This window comes from Panthera leo, chromosome A2 (genome assembly GCF_018350215.1).
Source record: "Panthera leo isolate Ple1 chromosome A2, P.leo_Ple1_pat1.1, whole genome shotgun sequence".
In the NCBI taxonomy this organism is placed as follows: Eukaryota; Metazoa; Chordata; class Mammalia; order Carnivora; family Felidae; genus Panthera; species Panthera leo.
Window position 1 is genome coordinate 14,225,051 of NC_056680.1, and position 23,027 is coordinate 14,248,077.

The 23,027-nt window shown below is 45.4% G+C and overlaps 1 protein-coding gene across 2 annotated transcripts in view; it reads right to left on the minus strand.

Annotated features, from left to right (window-relative positions):
- Positions 1-23,027, minus strand: part of SUGP1 (SURP and G-patch domain containing 1) — a 31,496-nt gene that overhangs the window by 5,884 nt on the left and 2,585 nt on the right. Inside the window, exons 3-8 of one of the 2 annotated variants that reach the window (XM_042929008.1) lie at positions 19,128-19,228; positions 17,450-17,650; positions 15,227-15,338; positions 14,798-14,898; positions 13,784-13,907; positions 5,142-5,497 (exon numbers count right to left, since the gene is read on the minus strand). In XM_042929008.1, coding sequence (XP_042784942.1) covers positions 5,142-5,497; positions 13,784-13,907; positions 14,798-14,898; positions 15,227-15,338; positions 17,450-17,650; positions 19,128-19,228 — 995 coding nt within the window. Of the gene's footprint in view, positions 1-5,141; positions 5,498-13,783; positions 13,908-14,797; positions 14,899-15,226; positions 15,351-17,449; positions 17,651-19,127; positions 19,229-23,027 lie in introns of both variants that reach the window. The other variant, XM_042929007.1, reaches the window with a different exon arrangement.

The following is a 23,027-nucleotide window of genomic DNA, read 5'->3' on the forward strand; positions in this document are numbered from 1 at the left end:
TGTATACAGAACGTGCAATCCAGCAATGGCAGAATACAGTCTTCTTGTGTGCACATAAAACATTCTCTAGGAAAGATTACATTTAGACTACAAAATGAGTTTCAATACATTTTAAAAGACCGAAATCACAAAGTATCTTTTCTGATCACAATGGAATCAAGCTAGAAATCATTAACAGAAGGAAAACTGGTAAACTCACAAATATGTGGAAATTGAACAACACACTCTTAAACAATCAACAGATCAAAGAGGAAGTCACCAAGAAAGATTAGAAAATAAGATGAGGGGCACATGCGTGGCTCAGTCAGTTAAGCGTCTGTCTTCCATTCAGGTCATGATCTCATGATTTGTGAGTTCGAGCCCTGCGTGTCTGTCTGTCTCTCTCTCTCTCTCTCTCTCTCTCTCTCAGTCAGTTAAGCGTCTGTCTTCCATTCAGGTCATGATCTCATGATTTGTGAGTTCGAGCCCTGCGTGTCTGTGTGTGTCTCTCTCTCTCTCTCTCTCTCTCTCTCTCTCTGCCCCTCCCCTGCCTGTGCTCTATCTCAAAAAATATATAAACTTAAAAGATCTCCAATTAATAACCTAACTGTCCACCTTAAAGAACTAGAAAAGGAAAAGCAAACTAATTCCAGAGCTAGCAGAGGGAAGGAAATGAAGATTAGAATGAAAATACAGGAAATAGGAAATATAAATATGGTACAGATGGGGCACCTGGATGGCTCAGTCAGTAAGCATCCAACTCTGGCTCAGGTCATCATCTCCAGGTTTGTGAGTTCGATCCCCACATCGTGCTCTCTGGTGTCAGTGCAGAGCCCCCTTCAGATCATCTCTCCCCTTTCCCTCTGCCCGTCTCCTGCTCACAAACAAACACATGCTCGCTCTCTCAAAAATAAAGAAGAAGAAGAAGAAGAAGAAGAAGAAGAAGAAGAAGAAGAAGAAGAAAGAAGAAGAAATATGGTAGAGTAAATCCATAGAATCAAAAGTTGTTTTTTTTTTTTAAAAGATGAACAAAATGACATAGCTTTAGACAGATTACCTAAGAAAAAAGAGAAAAAACTCACTAAAATCAGAAATCAAAGAGGGAGGGAATATTACTAATGATTTTATAGAAATAAAAAGGGATTGTAAAAGAATACTATGAACACCTAGAAGCCAACAAGTTGGATAACCTAGATGAAGTGAACCAATTCCTAGAAACCCGTAAATTACCAAAACTAGCTCAAGAAGAAATAGAAAATCTGAATAGACTTAAAACAAGGAGATTGAATCAGCAACCAATAACTTCTCATTGGGGCGCCTGGGTGGCTCAGTTGGTTGAGCATCCGACTTCAGCTTAGGTCATGATCTTGAGGTTCATGAGTTCAAGCCCTGCATCAGGCCCACTACTGTCAGTGCAGAGTCTGCTTCAGATCTTCTGTCCCTCTCTCTCTCTCTGCCCCTTCCCTGCTTGCACTCTCTCTCCCAAAAATAAATAAATCTCTAACACATACTAACACACACACACACACACACACACACACACACACACACACACACACAAAATACCTCCCAACAAAGAAAAGCCCTGAACCAGATGGTGTTACTGGTGAATTCTACCAGACATTTAAAAGAATAACTCATGCTAATTCTTCTCAAACTCTTCCAAAAAATTGAAGGGAACATTTCCTAACTCATTTCAAAACACTACTATTACCCTGATACCAAAAGCAGACAAAAACACCACAAGAAAACTAGAGACCAATATTCCTTATGAATATAGATGCAGACAGACACAACAAAATACCAGCAAACTGAATACAATCACATGGTAAAAGGATTATGCACCATGACCAAGTGGGATTTTTCACAGAAGTGCAAAGGTGGTTTAAATAGTTCTGATACCAATTCCAAATGTGTGTATGGTCGGGGTGGGGGGGGGGGGGGAGAGGAGAGGGTTCCCCACACCAACAAGCAATTCTCAGACACCTGCTGGGTGTCCTGTAGTTTAGTTCAGTTCTATCACTATCTACCAGGAGGTAGCATCAGATTTCATGGGTTAAGGGGTCAGTCTTACAAGACTGCTCCTCCCTCCCCCATCAACTTTAGATGCCAACTGCAAGCCCAAGTCATCACCTATGCTTCTAACTGGCTGTAGATCAGAGGTTCCCACAATCCCCTCTCTGGATTCAATTATTTTGCTAGAGTGGCTCATAGAACTCAGAGAACACTTTACGTACAAGATTATTGCTTTACTTATGTCATAAAAGGATGTAAGTTAGGAAAGCCAGGTGGAAAAAACAAGGTATGGGGAAGGGCAAGGTATGGGGCAAGTGCCCAGAGCTTCTATGCCACTGAGCATGCCACTGTCTCTGAACCTCCATGTGTTCATCAACCTGGAAACTCTCTGAACCCTGTCTTTTGGGTTTTTTATGGAGGCCTCACTGCATAGGCATGATTGATGAAATCATTAGCCGCTGATCAATTCAACCTCCAGCCCCTTTACCCTCCCTGGATATCAGGGGGTGGTGGGACCAAATGTTCCAACCTTTTACTTATGGTTGGTTCTCCTGGCAACCAGCCCCGATCCTTAGGTGCTTTCCAAAAGTCACCTCAGTAACATAAAATCCAGTTGTGGTAGAAAGGGGCTTATTAATAACAAGACACCCATTTCACCTTTATGGCTCTGAAGCATTTTCATGAACTGAGGACGGAGACCAAATAATACAACAAAAGATGCTCCCATTGCTCTTATCACTCAGGAAATTCCAAGAGTTTTGGGAGAACTGTGAGCCAGGAACTGTGAACAAAGGCCAAACACATATGAGAAATATTACTTTGGTCACCTGAATGGTCAAATAGGTATTTCTTATAAACCACAATATCGCATGGTTCAATATAAAAAAATTAACCAGTGAAACACGCGTTAGCAGACTAAAGGAAAAAAAAAAATCCAATCATTTCAATTGATGCAGAAAAAGCATGTGACAAAATCTAACACACCTCCATGATAAAAACATTAAATAAACTAGGAACAGAAAGGAACTTCCTCAACATGATAAAGGTCACATATAAAAAACACATAGCTAGGGGCACCTGGGTGGGTCAGTTGGTTGGGCGTCCAACTCTTGGTTTTGGCTTAGGTCATAACCTCACGGTTTTAAGGGTTTGAGCCCTGTGTCGGGCTCTGTGCTGACAGCTTGGAGCCTGTTTGAAATTCTCTTTCTGCCCCTCGCCCAGCTCATTCTCTATCTCAAAATAAATAAATAAACTTAAAAACAAAAAACAAAAAACACAGCTAACATTACACTCAATAGTGAAAGGCTAAAGTCATTACCCCTCAGATCAAAACAAGGTAAGGATGCCCATTATTCCCACCTCTATTCAAATAGTACTAGAAGTGCTAACTAGAAGTTCTAGCAATTAGGCAAGAAAAAGAAATAATAAGAGGGATCCCACTTGGAAAGGAAGAAGTAAAATGATCTCTATTTGTAGATGACATGATCATAATTATATACAGGAAAACCTAAAAAATCCATGAAAAGATTGTCAATGCTAATAAATGAATTCAGGAAAGCTGAAGGATCCAAAGTCAACATGCAAAAAAAATCAGTTGTATTTCTATACATTAGCAACAAATAATCCTAAAAGAAAATTTTAAAAGCAATTGTTTAAAAGGCATTAAAAAAATAAATCACTTAGGAATAAAGTTAACTAAGGGGGTATAAGACACATACAATGAAAACTACAAAACATGGTGAAAAATTAACAAAGACCTAAGTCCATGGAAAGACATCTTGTGTGCACAGACTGGAAGACTGGTTGTTGTTGGTGGTGGTGTATTTGTTGTAAGAAAGACTTAAATACTGTTAATGTGTCCATACTGTCCAAAGCAATCTACAGACTCAGTACAATCTCTATCAAAATTCCAATTGTTTTTACGAAATGGAAAAGCGCATCTGAAAATTCAAGACCTTCAATAGCCAAAGCTTGAAAAAGAACAAAGTTGGAAGATTCACACTCTCAATTTCAAAACTTACTACAAAGCTACAATAATCAAAATAGTTGGTACTGATCTAAGCATAGACATACAAACCAGTATAATAGAATACAGAGCCCAGAAATAAACCCTTACATCTCTGGACAATTGAGTTTTGACAAGGGTGTCAACACCATTCAATGGGGAAAGAAAAGCCTCTTCAACAAATGGTGCTGCAACACTGGATCTCCACATGCAAAAGAATAAAGTTGGATCCTTAGCTTATATCATATATAAAAATTACCTCAAAATAAATCAGAGTTCCAAAACATAAAAAAACCCAGAACATAGGGGCAAATCTTCGTGACCTTGAATTTAGCTTTGGTTTCACAAATGAAACCAAAAGCACAGGCAACAAAGGGAAAAATAAACCGAACTCTGTCAAAATTTAAAACTTCTGTGCATCAAAGGACACTATTGAGGGATAAAAAGACAATCCACAGAATGAGAGGATGCATTTGCAAACCATGTATTTGAATAGGGGGTTAATATGCAGAATATATAAAGAATCCGTACAACTTAAGAACAAAAAGACATGCCAATTTAAAAGTGGGCAAAGGACTAAAACAGACGTTTCTCCAAATAAGCTATACAAATGACCAATTAGTACATGAAAAGATGATCAACACCATCAGACATTAGGGAAATGTGATTCAAAACTACAACGTGATTCCACTTTATACCTACTAGGACGGCTATTATAAAAAGGCAAAGATGTGGAGAAACGGGAAGGCTGTGCACGGTTGGTAGAAACAGAAAATGGTGTACTTGCTACAGAAAATAGTTTGGTGGACCTTCAAAGAGTTAAAGAGAATTACGATATGGTCCAGTGATTCCACTCCTAGGTATGGACCCAAGAGAATCGAATCACGGATTCAAATGGCACTTGCAGACCAAAGTTCACGGCAGCACTATTCACAGCTGCCAAAAGGTGGAAACCCATGTGTCCATCAACCGATGAATGGATAAAGTGCGGTCCAGCCATAAAATGGAATATTACTCAGTCATAAGAAGGAATGAACTCTGACACATGCTATGCTAGAACACAGATGAATCTTGGAAACATTCTGCTCAGTGAAAAAAGCCAGACTATCCTGACAGAGGAGGGGAAAGGGGGTCAGCCCACCTGACAGAGGTGAGGGAGAGGCGTCTACATCCCTCTGTACCAGCTCGGCGGGCGGGAGTTCCACTTTGTCCTCTTCAGGCCCCCACCGGCTCTTTCGCTTCTTTTTCACAGTGGCTGTGGTGGCCGGCTTCCCAGGGATGGTTGGAGCTGGGGTGACTGCAGGCGAGGGGGCAGATGAGGCAGGGCAGGCAGCAGCTGGGGGTAAGGACCCTGATGGGGTCTCAGGAGGGGATTTGCGTTTCAGGCTGAGGTCGGGTGCCATGAGAGTGCCTGTGGGGCCAGCCTTAGCTTTCCGGAACTCCTCCAGCTTCTGGCGGTAGTATTTGTACCCTTGGCTGTTGGGTTCGTATAGAAAGCTGCAAAGGAGAGTGGGGGGCACACCATCAGCTGGGCCCAAGCTCCCTTCCTGATTCTGGGCAGGAGCAGCTTGGGCCTTGTGCACACATGCTCAGGTTAGCCAGGGTTATGGCTTGAGGATTGAGGTCTCCACCATGACTTCCTGCACTGCACTGCCAGGCTTTAGTGGCTGCTGGCTCCGGGAGCCCAAGCTTGAGGAACAGTGTGACATACTCAGAGCTTGTCACCATGCCACTCCTATGAGCACTGGTCAAAGTCCCTATGCCAGCGCTGTCAGACACCCATCACAACATAATTGATCCCATTTCAAAAAAAAGGGGCGGGTTCTCTCAGACCTTCCCCAGGCTCGGTAGGGCTTCCTCCCCTGCTGCTCTAGATGAGCACACTGGTGCCTTCAAGAAATCCTGAGTTGGGAGAGACACCTGGTGTTAGAAAGGCAAGATCCGTCCCAAACCTGACAGCTTGGCACATCTGTGCTTCTCTCTGATGTATCCTTGAGAGGCATCAATAGCAAATGGAGCCAAAACAAAACTCGGAATGGATAGGGACTGCACTCCAACTGAAGGGCAAAAGCCCCCACCTCACTGGAAGCGGAGCGTCCTCTTGGTCCCCCCTCCCACCCCCGCCACTAACCCCAGTCCCAAGTGTGAAGCAGGTAGAAACTACAGCTCCCTCTGCACCTGACAAGCATCTCTCAATTATGCAGGTCCTGAGCTGACAGTCCCAATTCTGGGGCCCACAACAGAGGGAAGAGTCACAGCTCAGTTCCACACAGCAAAATCTGTGTATAGCATGGGCTACACAGGTCTCAACAAGAGGGGCTAGACCTGCACTCATGAACCTGGAGGTTCTGGTTGCAGCATAATACTGTGCTATAAAGCAGTGGGCAGGCTTCAGGATGCTGTAAATTCTTTTCATACAAAAGAATGATAGCAGAAAGAAACCCCAAAGACTGTTTCTATGTGTCTCCATGAGAGCCAGGAAGGGGTAGAAGGATCCCAGCCGTGCTAACACTGGTACCTAAGATGGCATAGAAGGATGGGGAGATGGTGGCATCTCCTTTGTACTCCTTCATACTTCTTCACCCCAGAAATACACAATGTGAACAGATCTACTTCTATTAAAGAGATTGAGTGGAGCACCCCTGGCTATTCAGTTGGTAGAGCATGAGACTCTCGATCTAGGGGTTGTGAGTTCAAGCCCCACGTTGGGCATAGGGATTAAAAATAAAATCTTTTAAAAAAAGAAAAGAAAAGAAATTGAGTAAGAACCTTTCAAAAACAGAAAGCACCAGACCTAGAGCAGTTCACTGACGAAAATACCAAACATTTAAGGAAGAAATTATATCAATTCTCTACAATCCCTTTCACAGGACAGAAACAGAGAATACTTAACTTATCCAATTACCCTAATACCAAAACCAAAGATTTTGTAAGAAAACTACAGATCAGTATCTCTAATGAACACAGATATAAAAATCCTCAATCAAATATTAGCAGACTGAATCTACAAATGTGTAAGAATTACAGGGGGATGGGGGGGACAGGCGAAATAGGTGAAAATGATGAAGAGATACAAACTTCTAGTTATAAGTCAAGGGGGGTGAAAAATACAGCATAAGAAATATAGTCAATAACATTGTAATAACTTTGTGTGGTAACACATGGTAACTACACCTCTCGCAGTGACCATTTTGTAATGCATATAATTGTCAAATGACTATATTGGACACCTAAAACTAGGTATTATGTGTCAGCCGTATCTCAAATGAAAAATTTTTGAAAATTTTTAAAAAAGTACACATCACAACCAAGTGGGATTTATTCCAGGCATGCAAAGCTGGCTTAACATGATCATATCAACAGCTGCAGAAAAAGCCTCTGACCAAACCCAACACCCATTAGTGATAAAAACACTCAGTAAACTAGAAACATAAGAGAACTTTCTCAATTTGATAGAGTGTCTACAAAAAACCTATAGCTAGCATCATACTTAATAGTGAGAAACTAGAAGTTTCCCTACTTAGGAACAAGGCCAGAATATCCCACCCCAATGTTTTCAACACTGTACCAGAAGTCTTAGCTAATGCGAACAGCAGATATACCAACTGAGAAAGAAGAAATAAAACGATTTTCAAGTAACATCATCTGTGTAGAAAAAATAGATTAAAAAACTGTTGGAACTGGACAGTCTGGCTGGCTCACTCAGTTAATCGTCTGACACCTGATTTTGGTTCAGGACATGATCCCAGGGTCATGGGATTGAGTCTCACTGGGCTCTGCACTAAGCACGGATCCCGTTTAAGATTCTCTCTCTGGGTACCTGAGTGGCTCAGTTGGTTGGGCATCCGACTCTAGATTTTGGCGCGGGTCATGATCTCACGATTCGTGGGATTGAGCCCCACATAGGGTTCTGTGATGACAGAGTGGAGCCTGCTTGGGATTCTGTCTCTCCCTCTCACTCTGCACCTTTCCCGCTTGTGTGTGCATACACACTCTCTCTCAAATATAAACATTAAAAAAAAATTTTTTTTTCCTCTAAGAGAAAAAAATTTTAAAACTCCAAGAATAAGTAATTGTAATAAGGCTGCAGGATACAAGGTTAATATACAAAGCTGGTGCTTTCCTATACACCAGCAATGAACAAGTGGATTTGAAATTAAAAGCACAATTCCATTTACATTAATACACAAAAAAATGAAGTACTTAGGTGTAAGTCTACAAAATATGTACAAATTATATATGATGAAAACTAGAAAACTCTGAAGAATGAATTCAAAGAACTAAATAAGTGGAGACATATTCCTTGACTCAATATCGTCAAAATATTAGTTCTTTCCAATTTGATTGATAGGTTCGATGCAATCTGAGTCCAAATCCCAACAAGTTATTTTGTAGGTATTGACAAATTGATTCTAAAGCTTACATGGAGACAAAAGACCCAGAATATCCAACACAATATTGTAACAAGAACAAAGTTGGAAAACTGACACTACCAGACCTAAAGGCTTACTGTCATATCAAGGCAGTGTGGTATCAATGAAATAACAGACAAACAGATCAACAGAACAGATGAAAAAGGGCCCAGAAATAAACCCATATAAACATGGTCAACTGATCTTTGACAAAGGAGCAAAGACAGTCCAATGAGGCAATGATATTCTTTTCAACAAATGATACTGAGGAATTGGACATCCACATGCAAAAAAAAAAAAAAAAAAACCCAAAACAAAATGCATCTAGACACAGACCTCTTACCCTTCACAAAAATTAACTAAAAATGGATCATAGACTTATGATGTAAGGCTATAAAACCCCTAGAAGATAATATAGGCAAAAACCTAGATGACCTCATGGATGGCAATGACTTTTTAAATATGCTAAAGTCATAATCATGAAAGAAATTCATAAGCTGGACTTCATTAAAACTTCTGCTCTGCAAAAGACAGTTATCAAGAGAAGATACACCACTGACTGGGAGACAATACTCGCAAAAGACACATCCGATAAAGGACTATGAGACAAATTATATAAAGAACTCTTACAACTCACAATAAGAAAACTGGGGCGCTCGGGTACCTCAGTTGGTTAAGCATCCAACTTTGGCTCAGATCATGATCTCAGTTTGTGAGTTCGAGTTCCGCATTGGGCTTTGCACTGAAAGCTCAGAGCCTGACGCCTGCTTCGTTTTCTGTGTCTCCCTTTCTCTCGTTGCCCCTCCCCTGCCTGTGCTCTCACTCAAAACTAAGCATTTTTTTTTTTAAATGTTTATTTTTGAGAAACAAAGCGCAAGCTGGAGAGGGGCAGAGAGGGAAGGAGACAGAATCCGAAACAGGCTCCAGGCTCCGAGCTGTCAGCACAGAGCCTGACACAGGGCTTGAACCCACGAACTGTGAGATCATGACCTGAGCCAAAGTCAGACGCTCAACCAACTAAGCCACCCAGGCGCCCCAAAAATAAACATTAAAAAAAAAAACCCAGTAAGAAAACAACCCAGTTAAAAAAAACGGACCAATAATTTTAACAGACACTTCACCAAAGGACATATACAGAGGGCAAATAAGCATATGAAAAGATGTTCTGCATCCTAGGTCATCAGGGAAATGCAAATTAAAAAACACTCAGAGACCACTACACATTATTAGAACGGCCCAAATCCAAAACACTGGGAACATCAAATGTTGGCAAGCATGTGGAGCAACAGGAACTCTCACTCACTAATGGGAAAAATTCAAACGATACAGCCACTCTGGAAGACAGTTTGGTAGTTTCCCACAAAATCAAACATACCATACACTCTAGCAATCACGTTTCTTGGTATTTACCCAAGAGTTGAAAACTTACGTCCACCCAAAAACCTGCACACAGACGTTTACAGCAGCGTTCTTCACAATTACCAAAACTTGGAAGCCACCAAGATGTCCTGCAGTAGCTGAATGGACAAACAAACTGTGGTACATCCAGACAGTGGAATATTACTCAGTGGTAAAAAGAAGTGAACTGTCAAGCCATACAAAACCACGGAGGACTAAATCTTAAATGCATGTTACTAAGTAAAGGAAGCCTATCTGAAAAGACTACATACTATACAACTCCAATTATATAACATTTTGAAAAGGACAAACTATGGAGTCAGTAAAAAGATTAGTGGTTGCCAGGAGGAAGAGGGGATAAATAGGCGGAACATGGCTGATATCAGGGCAATGAAAATACTCTGTATGACACCATAATGACGGATACAGGTCATTGTACATTTGTCTAAATTCACAGAATGTATGACACCAAGAGTGAACCCTAATGGAGACTATGGACTTTGGGTGATTATATCAATACAGGTTTGTCAATGGTAAGAAATGTACTACTCCAGGGGCACCTGGGTTACTCAGTTGGTTGAACGTCCGACTCTTGATTTCAGCTCAGATGGCCTCAAAGTTTGTGAGATTGAGCCCTGCGTCGGGCTCAGTGCCAAAAGCACAGAGACTGCTTGGGATTCTCTTTCTTCCTCTCTCTCAGTCCCTTCCCAACACGCATGGTCTCTTTCTCTCTCAAAATAAATAAAATAATAAAAATAAATAAATAGATAACTCTGGCGGGAAATGTTGATAAGAGGGGAAGCCGTGCATGTGCAGGAGCATATGAGAAATCTCCGTGCCTTCCCTTCAATTTTGCTGTGAACCTAAAGATACTCTAAAACAATGACATCTTAAAAAAAATTAAGAGACAAAAGCAAAAACTTTTTCAGAAGGAACAGCTGGCTGGATTTCAAAAAGATGCTTGGCACCAGAAAGGCTATGATATAGATTTAAAGCTATTTGGTTCCTCTAAGAAAAGCTGACCTGTGGGATTTGCTTACTGGTGCAGGTGGGAAGCTCCTGACAGGGTAGGTTTTCTCTAGGCTCACAGGCCCCAACTTGGCCTCAGCTGCTGGTTTGCACTGAGTCTCCTCCAAGTTGCCCCCAGAGGCAGCATCCAAGAGCTCCCTGTGGGTCTGTCTGTGGTGATGGTAGAGTTAACAGCCGCCATTTGACCTGGGCTCCAGTCAAGAGTGCAGGGGATTGTATAGCAAAGATTCCCTTGGGTAGGAGCGAACCTGCCCCTCGGTTAATCAAACTTAACATGTTGGTGTCTTTCGTTCCAGTCTTTCTTCTCACTATAGATTTATCTGAATGGTGCCGTGATTCTATTTTCTATGTTCTTTTTTTTTTTTTAATGTTTATTTATTTTTGAGACTGAGAAAGAGCATGAGTTGGGGAGGGGCAAAGAGAGAAAGACACAGAATCTGAAGCAAGCAAGCTCCAGGCTCTGACCTGTCAGCCCCAATGCAGGGCTCGAACCTACGAACCGTGAGATCATGACCCGAGCCAAAGTCGGACGCTTAACAGACTCAGCCACCCAGGCGCCCCTCTATATTCCGATTTAAAAGATTTTTTAACTTGACACATAAGGCTTTCCTGTTAAAACGGCATGGAGTGGTAGTGAAAGCACATCCTCCCACTGGTCTCCTTGCCTATTTCCTCCCTTGGGAGAGGCCAGTATCAGGGCTTTGAAAAGAACAACGTGGCTCACCTGGGTGACAGGTTAGAGTGGCACATGGCTTGTGGCGGATGCTGTGCTCGCTGCTACAACCTTCACCCACGTGCCTTCTGATGGCCGCGATTCCACTGAGGAGATGCAGTTATTAAGAATTTAGCCCACTGAGGCTGGACATTAACGTGTTACTCATTTTTTAAGACTATGGATGAGAATGTACTTAACATTATTTCTGGGGCAGCATCTCAGAAGTGGCATGACTGGTCAAAGGAATGGTTGTTTCCAGCTTCTTTATAGATGAGCAGTTGTTACAGATATGTTTCCCACAACACAGAGCTTGCTGGTGTGTGCCTGGCCCACACGAGGAATCAGGAGGGCAGGGAAGGGCCAGGAGAGGCAAATACATGAGCTGCTCCTGTTAGATTTGGAGGTGAAAGAAGATGCCTCACACTTGATTCCATGCAAAGATTAAACAGATCACACTGCTCACCTTCAGCTACTTCCCCACCGGGCACTCTAGGTTCTGCCCTTGCCCTGGTGCCCCCTTCTTCCCTCTGGCCTCCACCACAGTAAAACCCAACGAGTTGGGCAAACACCAATGAAGCACAGAGGAACCAGAGCTGCGTGCGCTGAGGGCATCTGTCAGTTCTGACCCAAGAGGAAAGGTCTGGCCAGTGCTGCCGGGCCCTGGACCCCTCTGACCAAGGAGAGAGCTTGGGCTTGCAGCCTTGACAGAAATCCACAACCTTGCTCACTTTACCTGCTGTAGATTCTCACGGTCAGCTCTACTTATGATGAGCGATGGTAAACTAAGTATCTTTCTTAAATAAACCTCCTTAGGTAAATGAGGCTTAAAAAACAAAAAAGGGTACAGAGACTTTTAAGTAGACTATTAACTCAATGCTGGTTTGGGGGGTGCAGAGTGACAGCTGGTATCACAATAATGTCAGGAGATCTCAGGTGGGTCTTTAGGCTAGGCAGACCGCTCTCTTGAACTCCAGACCCAAACACCCCACGGCCCCCACGAGGGTACCACGGCCCAGGTACAGCATGCAGGGATACGTGAACTCCCCAGCAGCCTTCTCCATGCTCTGGTCCACCGAGTAACTGAGCCATGGCCCTCCCCTCCACTAGCCTGCAAGGTTCTATCAGCCCCACTTCCTGATGTTCCTCCTCTGCCGGTGTGCTTTGGCCCGGCGTGTCTAAGCACCCTCCACAACTGTGGCCAGTGACCTTGGAGGCACAGTTCACCCCGTCACGCTCTATGTGGACCTTCCAAAGGTGCTCAGTGAACACGTGAGCCCTGCTTGGCTCCAAGGCCCACCTGCACCGCACACAGACACTCACCTGCACTCCCAACCGCTACGGCACAGTACCTGCATGTCTGCTGCTTCACTCCTGCTTCCTTTGTCCTGAGTGCCCAGCCACTAAATCAACTAGCCCAGACTGTTGCTCCTGGACATTTTGTCACACACGCCATCATATCTCTTCACTTTCTGAGTTGGAACCTATGTTATTTATGGCCAAAAACATCCTCATGGGTGCAACACCTCCACAATGAGTTCAGCATCCACCCCATAAGCCCCTGCTGGTCCCTACCTAGCAGCAGTGACTTCCCAACCCCCCCACTCCAACAACCTGCCGCCAAGGAACCTCCCCTAGAAAGGAGGAAGTGCAGAACCCACCCAAAGAATGCACAGGTACACACAGACCCAGCCTGAGGGGATGGGATGTGGCTGCGTGGCTGGAGACAGCAGGGAAGTCAAGCTGCTTGTCCCACACCTTCCGTGGAGCCTGCACACAGGCTGAGGGTTCCCGCTTCACACAGCCTAAGGCACCACATTCCCACTTTCCTCACATTCCTTCACTGTCAACGTCTGATCCTATAAAAGTACGAAGTCAAAAACGGGAAGAGCCTGGCTCTCTGCCCAAGAGCCTGGCTTACTCTTAGCCTAGGGCTGCCATCTCTGTAACAAAGGGAGCCTAGCAAGCACCAGAGACTTTCTCTATAAGGCACGTGGAAAATAGAAGACCCCAAAGGCCCTGCACGCCTGCCTCAGAGATGATTTGAGCTCTGACAAGTAGTTGACCATGCGGTGGCAGAGCTGGGTTCAAGGGTCAGAGTTACTGGACCCAACCCTGCCACCTTCTGACCGTGGGGCTCTGGCACGTTGAGCCCATGGGGGTTGGGGGGTGGAGGGGGTGCTGTGATCAACGTGTATGGATGGGTCACCTCCCATTTAGTACCCCCCTTACCTGAATGCCTGGTTCTCGCGGTTGTTCTGGAGAGCGATGGTTTCCACTTCTGGACCCCCGTCTGCTATGAACCTGGCCAACTTTTCTGCAAGGTTCTTGGCCTCTTCATCCTCTGGGGGTGAAACTTTAAGCAGGCTGTCAGTACTGAGCTCAACTCACCACACCCAACAGCCTAATTTCTGCTAAGAACCCCATGGGCAACAAGAGGGGTTTATTTTAGGAACAATGCAAAGAAAAACAGGCAAATGGGAATCAGATTACTACACTGGGACCAAATACCAGAGTTAATATTACAACATCCCACCCCGCACCCTGCCCCTTCCCGCCCCACAGATCACAGAACAGAATGTGAGTGAAGGTCTGGATCCAGGCCAGAGGGGATATGGGAGCCCCACCTCAGTCTTTCTCCCAGGGGTTGCCCATCCAGGTCTCACAAGGGAGTGGGCCTGGCCCTCCTTTCCTGGGGAGGTCAGGGCAGAGGGCCTTAGGTGACAAAAAAAAAAAAAAACCGTACCTACCTCTGTGGCCTGTGTTTGGCCTAAACATCGATGCCCCTGCCACTTACCATAATCTGACTGGGCTTTTACTTCTTGACAGCTGGAGACCAGCTAGCATCTCCCCCTCCCCTGATACTCATTCCACCAGAAGCTCACTGCCTCCCTCCCCAAGTGTCAGGCACTACATTTATCTCTAGGTCCTCCGTGCCAGACAGGCAGGAGCTCATTTATACTTAAATGACCAAGAACCAACAAGTAAGCACTCCTCCCTCCTACCCCCTTTAAAAACACAGAGCTGAGCTCCAAAACATAATAATGACCTTGACTTTGGCCCTCAGACTCTTTCCCACCTCAGACCACTGGTGGGGAAGGCAATGCCCTGGCCACCTGAGAGGGCACAGAACTGGGCCATCGGCACTACCCCATGTACGGCAAGCCTCCAGGAACCCCGATTTCACATGGGGTGTGCTTTGTCCACACACCTCCCCAGAACCTCCCACATCCTCCACCCACTTACCTTTCTGAAAGGCTGCCTGCAACTTCTGCGCTTCCTTTCTTATCTCAGCCACCTTCTTTCTGTAGTAGAGGAATTCCCTGCTATTCTTATCATGCAAAAACCTGGAGAGAAGTTTTGCAAAACAGAGAGGAAGATGAGCAGTGGGGATGGGGTGACCCAAGTAGCTTCTGAAGAATGTTGTGCAAAGCAAGCTGGTGAGCAGAGACACCTTGATGGGGCCCAAGACTAAGTCTCTGCACCACACTGGAGCCCCTGCAACCTCCGACATGAGTTAGAAAGCACTCAGAAACTCAGAACAGCATCTGGCCCGTGCGAGCAAGCACCCAGCCCCGACCAGCCTTAGTAACCAGTAGGGTTTTACAAGAATACACATTACTGTGTGACAAGAACATTAAGTAGTGGTGGCCTTCCCCTCCCAGAAATACTTACGAAAACGCCGGGTTATCCTTGTAGTTCTCCATAGCTACTTTTTCTAACTCGGGGCCTCCTTCTGCCACAAAGCGGGCCAATTTCTCTATCACTTTCCGAGTCTCGGCTCCCTCTGGGGGTGAAACTTTAAGGAGGCTGTCAGTACTGGGGTTCAACTCACACACCTCACAGTCAACAGGCACACTCTCTCTATGGACCACAACGACAGAGGGGTGGGGGAGAAGAGGGTGAAATGCGGGAGGTTGTCGGGTGTCCTGGGTCCAAGCACATAGCACTGTGATGAGGGGGGTGTCAGTCTAAACAATCTTTGTGAGAGACACTGGGTGGGAGAGAAGGGTGTGAGCCTCCCAGAGACCAAGTCGATCCCCAAACTGGGAGGGAGACATCAGAAAACATAGCCAGTCTCCCCCTTTTTTCTGAAATGCTTAATTCTTTTATTTACCAGTGTTCAGTTTAACAAATTTGTTTCCTGTCACCAAAGATGACAAAACCTTTTTAAAGTATCTTTACAAACTCTGACTTAAACACATCAAGAGTTTCAATCCATTGATTTAAATGTATCAGGTGGGTTTCAATCCATTGCAATTAATGTCATCGCAGAAGCTCAATTGTCCCCTCTTGGCTGGTAGAGCCTCTTCAAGCTGGCTCCTGAGGTCTTTGGGCCTGACCCCAGGAGTCTCTGACGGCCTTCTCGCTATCTGCTGGGATAGGGTGCTCCAGGATCATCTCATACACTTCCTGACCAAACCTAGAGCCAGCCATTTCTCCAAGAAGTCCTGGTTTCCACGAGGGAGAAAGTGTGTTTCCAGACCACCATCTAGGTGCCAGAGGCGCTCACTGCAACAGGCTTAATCATTACCTCAGGGCCTTTTCAGTGAACAGAGCTATAAAAATATTTCTTAATATTTGTATTAGCCTCCCCGCCTTTGATCCACGTGGAACTTGCCTTTGTATCTTATTGCTGGCCTGTTCATGAGGCATCTGTCAGCCCATTTACGCTCACGTCCCTTTTATGAGAACTCCCAGGAGAAATCTCTCACTGCCAGTGCCTAGCAATGTTCACTGCTCTTGGCAAGAGGGCTAGACACTGAACCTGCAGCCAATCTTATTCCCTTTGTTGCTTCAGCTGCCAAGAAACTGAGGGATAGGGGTCAGGGACCTATGGCTTGAGGAGGATCCTTAAGAGGTCACAGGGACATTCTGTACCCACCTTTCCCCCAGCCTTACCCTCTTCCTGAGTGCCTGGTGATGACCTGCTTGCCATTTATAGGCACAGGTGCTTTTCTGGGGCCGCATCAACAGCAGGCCATAATAGGCCTCAAGGACCTTGAGACACTGCCTCTTGTGAAGCAGCACTTCCCATCAGAGCACTGTCAGAGCCGCTAGGATGCCTCAGGAAAAGCACCCTCCCTGGCTCCATCCTGAGAGATACTCTATGGTGCGAGGTTGGCCACTGACCTACTCAGATGCATGGCCAGAAGCCAGCACCCTCATCCAGGGTAACAAGTCTAAAGGCTATCACAGCATAACTATATAGTTACTTCAATCTGTCCTCACTGTCAGGGTGATATGACTGCACCAACCAGTCTGGGGCAGAGGTGGTGCAGGCATCCTCATGGCTCAGATGGTACTGAGGCCTTATTCTGAATGTGGGTGTAGTTAGACACAGTAGGAGCTCTGCTGCCACCACCCTCCACCCTCCTACACAACAGGGCGTGGACTGGCTTTCCAAGAAAAATGATCATCCTTCCCCAGGGCAGGAGAACATGCCCTCCAACACGTGGGCCTGTACCTCTGGCCCAAACTGGTAAGCACAATAATCCACAATGGGAAGAGGCACCTCTGGTTCTAAGAGGGCTCAGAAAGTGTGCACCCAGGCTAGGGAGCCATGGAAGCTCCTCCTCTCATGTTGGACAAGGACAGACACAAGCAAGTGCTCCTCGGAGAATGCCCGTGCCCTGGTTGGAGACCAGTCTACATGAGCGGAGGATGGTTCCTATGGCTCCCAAGACAAAGTCCACAGTCTAGAGCACCTCCACACTTCCCTCTCACTTCTTCCCACGTTCTTGCTTCATTCCCCCTAACCATGGAGGGCCCCACTCTGGCCCTCAGCTCAGCCTGGAGGCCCCCCACCCCCAGCCACACTTCTTCGCTGGCTGTGGGTCGCACCCACGGAACTGGAGGAGCAGTACTGGAAGGAAGGTGGCAGCCCCCGCACCTCACCTTTGATCTCTAGCCACTGCTCGTAGTCTTCCTCCTCATCCTCATCAGGAGACTGGAAGACGCTTGGGCGGCTGGCCACAGGTAGCTGCTTGGCATGCACGTAGTTCTTCACCTGGCCTGGTGGGCTGCTGATGAGAGGAGGCCTCTTGCCGGTGCGGGGGAGTACTCGAGTAGGGGCACTGGGCGTGCTGGGTGGGGCATCTTGGGATGGAAGGAAAGATACTCATGCTCAAGGTCTGTGGTGCACAATTCCCCGTCTTCCCACCTAAACGTATGCCACAAATGCATTAAATGGGGCTGGGTCCTTGGCTTCCAGCATGGCAACTGGTAGGGGGTGGGAGCTCATTGAGGACGCCATCTTCATTTCATAGAAGAGGACACTAAGGCTCAGAGAGGAACGACTTGTCACGGTCACCCAGCCTGAAGAAAATAGGCTGAGCTCTGCAGGCAGCAGCTCTGGCAGAAGCCTCCCTAACACCTGCACTCAAAGCCCAGGGATGTGCCAGCTCTTCTGGATAAGACCTGAATCCCCACACCTGGCTTATAACCACTTCCTCTCATTGTCAGTGGCAAGCTGATGACAGCCTATTCAGGGCTTTTCAAACACAACTCCTGGCCTGAGGGCCTGCAGTGAAGGACTGATACAGTCTTTCCTCCCTCTCTGTGAGTGAATTTGGCTTTAGGTTAATTTTTTCAGCTGTCTCCTAGAAAACCTGACAAAGATTGATGGTGTTTTGTTTGGTCAGAAACGTTCTTACATTAAAAGTAAGCTGATCAGTAAATTGCACAACCACAGACATGGGTGGGCTCCCTACAGCAAGGGATTCTCATACCTCACATGTCTCATGGAGCTCCTGTGGGCCAGGTGCCCCCCCTCCCCCAATGGATAAGGGTCCCATCCCTCACATCTGAGCTGCTGCTCTAAACCACACTGCGGCCCCACAGTCCTGGTGTTGGGTTTATAACCCTTCAGGGAGCTTCCCTGGTATAATCTGAAATTGGTCCTTGAACTCAGAGGGCAAGGAAAGACCAAAGAAAGAGGCAGGCCACTCCAGGTTGGTGGGTAACAACTGTAATAAGCAACAGAAACTTACATGAGGCTTGTCTTAGGTGGCAGCAAAATGAATGGATCCCCACACCCACCCACCAAATCTTGAAGGTTTGTATTAAAAAAAAAAAAAAAAAAAAAAAGGCCTTAAATGGGTTCAGTCACATATACCATGCAGGTGTTCTCAATACCACATCCTATCTCAAGGCTATGTGCTTAGAGTAGCCTCTGGGAGCAGGGAAGACAAGGAAGCCCCACATTTCAAGTATAGGGGAGAGACTGAGAAGCCTCTGGAGTGCCAGGATCCAGCTCACAGGCACATCTTTTCAATGACATTCCCCAACACCTGGGCCATGTTTAGTCAGGGCCCCCCACCCCCGCCGACTGAAACCTGGCTTATTTGTCTCTGTTCCTATGGGGCAAGCACTTTGAAGGCTGGGTTTATGCTCTCCCCCTGGGCATTTACTGTAGGAATGAGAAGAATGAAAGTCCTCAATGAATGCGGGATGAGAGGAAGAAGTCTGAGGTGGGACCTGCCGTTTCTGAGACGCCCAGGGACCCCCAAGGGGAAAGAGCTGGCAGAGTGAGCCCCAGCAGGGGGAGACACAGGATGGGGGAGACCGCACTCACCTGTGCTAGTTTGTGCCTTCTGCAACTTCAGAAACTGCTGCAGGAAGCTGCCATCATTAGCAAACTTGTTGGAAACAGAAGAGTTGTGTGCGTTCGCAATTCTAGACCCGAGACAGAGGACAAAGAAAGTGAGCCACAAGAGGAAAGGCAGGGGCCTGCCTCGCCCGTTCCCCCCCAGCATGCTCACCTAATGGGACCCAAAACCTGCTCCCAAAAATGTCTGGGAACTACTGAGAGCAGCCTTCATTGTAAGATGGAACACTCTTATTCTGGTCAAGGCAATACTACCTATATTGATGTTATCTCTACCCGCAATATTGACCCTACAGGTGCAAACGGTATCTCCAACAAAACAGCTTAAAAGCACCTGATCCTCCTGCACAGCACCTGTCGTACTTGTCAACTAATTAGCTGGGCTGCTTATTGGCTCCTATGTCTGTCTCTCCTGCCAGACAACAGAGATTTCTAAGGCAGGGCCTGTGTGTCTGCGTCCATGTGTGACTGCAGTTCTGGGCCTGGGCCAGCCAGTGCTTCTGTGGGTATCACAGGTGCACAGCACAACACCCAAAGCAATCTCTTGGTGGAATAACTAAAGGGGAATATTATACTCTTATTATTTTTACACTCTTTTTTGTTTGCCAAAAGTATATTCAAACATGTATTTTCAACAAGTCAGCACTAAAGCAAACCCAGGGACCCAAATGTTTAATTCAAATCTTGGGGCGCCTGGGTGGCTCAGTTGGTTAAGCTTCCGACTTCAGCTCGGGTCATGATCTTACAGTCCGTGTTTGAGCCCCACCTCGGGCTCTGTGCTGACAGCTCAGAGCCTGGAGCCTGCTTCAGATTCCGTGTCTCCCTCCCTCTCCCTCTCTCTGTCCCTCCCTCAAAAAAATATTTAAATTCAAATCCATTTTCCCTGCTGATAAAAGCAATAGATGTTTATTATGGAGCAATCAGGAACATATAGAAATAGAAATCAAAGGGAAAAATCCGAAAGTCTTTTCCTCTCAGAACAGCCACTGCTAACTCTTCGGTATTTTTCTTTGAAATAGAAGGAAATAAGGCTACAATCATAGTATATATCCTATTCTTCCATTTTCTGCTGTAACATACAATCTTGCCCAAATCTCAGAAATTCCTTGTATATACTGCTTTCAAGGCCCTACCTTACTCCATCCAATAATTGGTAAAAGCTTATTGAGCCCATAGATCAGGCCTTTTTCCTTTAAAATTAAGTTTTATTCTTCCAGAAATGTTATAACGAACTAAAAATGGAAACACCCTCATCACAAAAAGCACTGGTTAAATAAATTATAAGACTTCCATAGGGCTGCAGATGAAGGAGCCCTGAAAAGCTAAAATTTTAGAAACAAAGCAATAAAGCACATTAAGTGAAAAACAAAAAAGCAGGATATGAAACAACTATAGTATGGCCCTATTTAATCAAAAAAATATTTGAATTTAAAAACACAAGTATTTGAGTTAAAAATTATTAGAAAAATCCATCAAAATGCAACCAGCACTGTCTGTGGGTTGCAGGGTTATGACTGATTTTGGTTTTGCCTCGTTTTCCTCTCCTTTACTTTCCAGAATATCTACTCTGTATAATTTTTTTTTTTTTTTTTTTTTTTAACACAAAGGAGGATCTGCAGATAACTAGCTTTAGCATTAAACAAGCAGGGCCTCTGGCAGCCCTTGTGCTCATACTGTTACCTCCCTCAAGAGGGAGGGAAAGAAAGTGGGGACAATGAAAGACAAGAAACACCTCAGGGCAGCAGCAAGACAGCAAATGAATCCCACTTATTAACAGATGGTAAGGGATATTATGCCGTTAAAAATGTTGGCTCTTAGGGGTGCCTGGGTGGCTCAGTTGGTTAAGCGTCCAACTTCGGCTCAGGTCATGATCTTGTGGTTCGTGGGCTCAAGCCCCACATCGGGCTCTGTGCTGACAGCTCAGAGCCTGAAGCCTGCTTCAGATTCTGTGTACCCCCCTCTCTGCCCCACCCCTGCTTGTGCTGTCTCTTTCTTTCAAAAATGAATAAACATTAAAAAAAAATTTTTTTTTTAATGCTGGCTCTTAAAGAACAGATAAACAAAACATGTTCCATCCACACAACAGAATATTATTTGGCCATAAAAAGCAATGACGTCCTGACGCATACTAAAAAGTGATGAACCTTGACAGCATTATGTCCAGTGAAAGAAGCCAACACAAAACGCCAAATGTTATATGAAATGTCTACAATAGCTTAATCCACAAAGACAGTAAATTAAGAGCTGGGGAAATAAGGAGTAACTGCAAATGGGCACTGCGTTTCCTTTTGGGGTGATACAAATGTTCCAGAACTAGAGAGTAGTGATGACTGCATGATGCTGTGAATATACTAAAGAATCACTAAATTGTACAATTTCAAAGATCAATTTTATGGCATACTAATTACATCTCAAGAATAAACCTTAAAAACTACAATGGTTCTAAAGAGTTGTAATGCAAGGAAAAGCTTTTCTTTTAAAAAGTTGAGGGGGAAGTGGCAAATAAAATTGATCACAACTTTGTGAGACAAAGCAAAGACATGGGAGGGGACTATAGCAAAGTGGATGTCTTGAAGCAACTTGAATATTTCTTATTTCTCCAGTGAGAAAGTCTATTGTTTTTTAAATGTTTATTTATTTATTTTGAGAGAGAGCGCAATATAGAAAGCAAGCAGGGGAGGGGCAGAGAGAGAGGAAGAATCCCAAGCAGGCTCTGCACTGTCAGTGTGGAGCCTGACACGGGGCTCAAACTCACAAAACGTGAGATCACGATCTGAGCCGAAATCAAGAGTTGGATGCTAAATCGACTGAGCCACCCAGGCACCCCTTCAGTGAGAAATTCTAAAACTTGTTGTTCTATGCTTTTACAACAAAGAAATTAACTTTATTTCCAAAGCTACCTGTATTATGCACCCACCCACGTGATGCTCCCCTTCAGCTGTCTGATCCTGGTGTTGGGATCCAGCTGATTCTGGGATCTCTTGAAAGCATTCCTACAGGTCTTTCCCATCCTGGTACAAGTCCTTCCATAACTCTAGGGCAAGAGCCCACAAGCCCACTGACTTACAAATCACTCCATATCTAGTCTCCACATTCATGAGTGCCTCAGAGACCCCAGGCTCTGGGTTCCCATAAGAATATGGTCTAGGGGCGCATAGGTGGCTCAGGTGGTTAAGCGTCTAACTCTTGCTTTCGGCTCAGTTCATGGTCTCACAGATTGTGAGATGGAGCCCCATGTCGGGCTCTGCGCTGGCAGCGCGGAGCCTGCGTGGGATTCTCTCTCTCCCTCTCTGCCCCTCCCTGCTCATACACACACGTGCTCTCTCAAAATAAATAAATCAACTTAAAAAAAGAAACAATAAGGTCTAAGTTCTGCCCTCAAGGAGATGCCACAAATGCTTAGAAAAGGTAGGAGGGGAGCTGGGCCAGCTCTGGAGAGGGTTTAATATGTTCCATGCTTCACACCCCAGAGGAAGGGGCCTGCCTCTCTGATTATCGATCTCCAGCCTGAAATTCTTAGATCCTGTCATCCTGATCACATCACCCCTGCTCAAAACTCTTGGGAGCCCTCAACATTTCTCAGGAAAGGCAGGAGGGAACGCTGCCTGATCTACCCCCTGCTTGGCTCTGAAACAATTCCTTTGGTGCAACAGCTTAGCCACCTGACACACAAGGGCTCTCTTCCCTTCCTGCCTTCTGCCAGACAGGCCTTTCCCTACTTCCTCAACAGGCTGGCTCTGAGAACACAGAAGAGCCTCTTCTGGGCTCCTATAGTGGCCGCTGCACCAGGCCATCTCTGAGCTCCCACATACCCCTCATTTCTCTCTTGCCACCTGAGCCTCCTGAAAGAGCATCTGTGTCACTCCT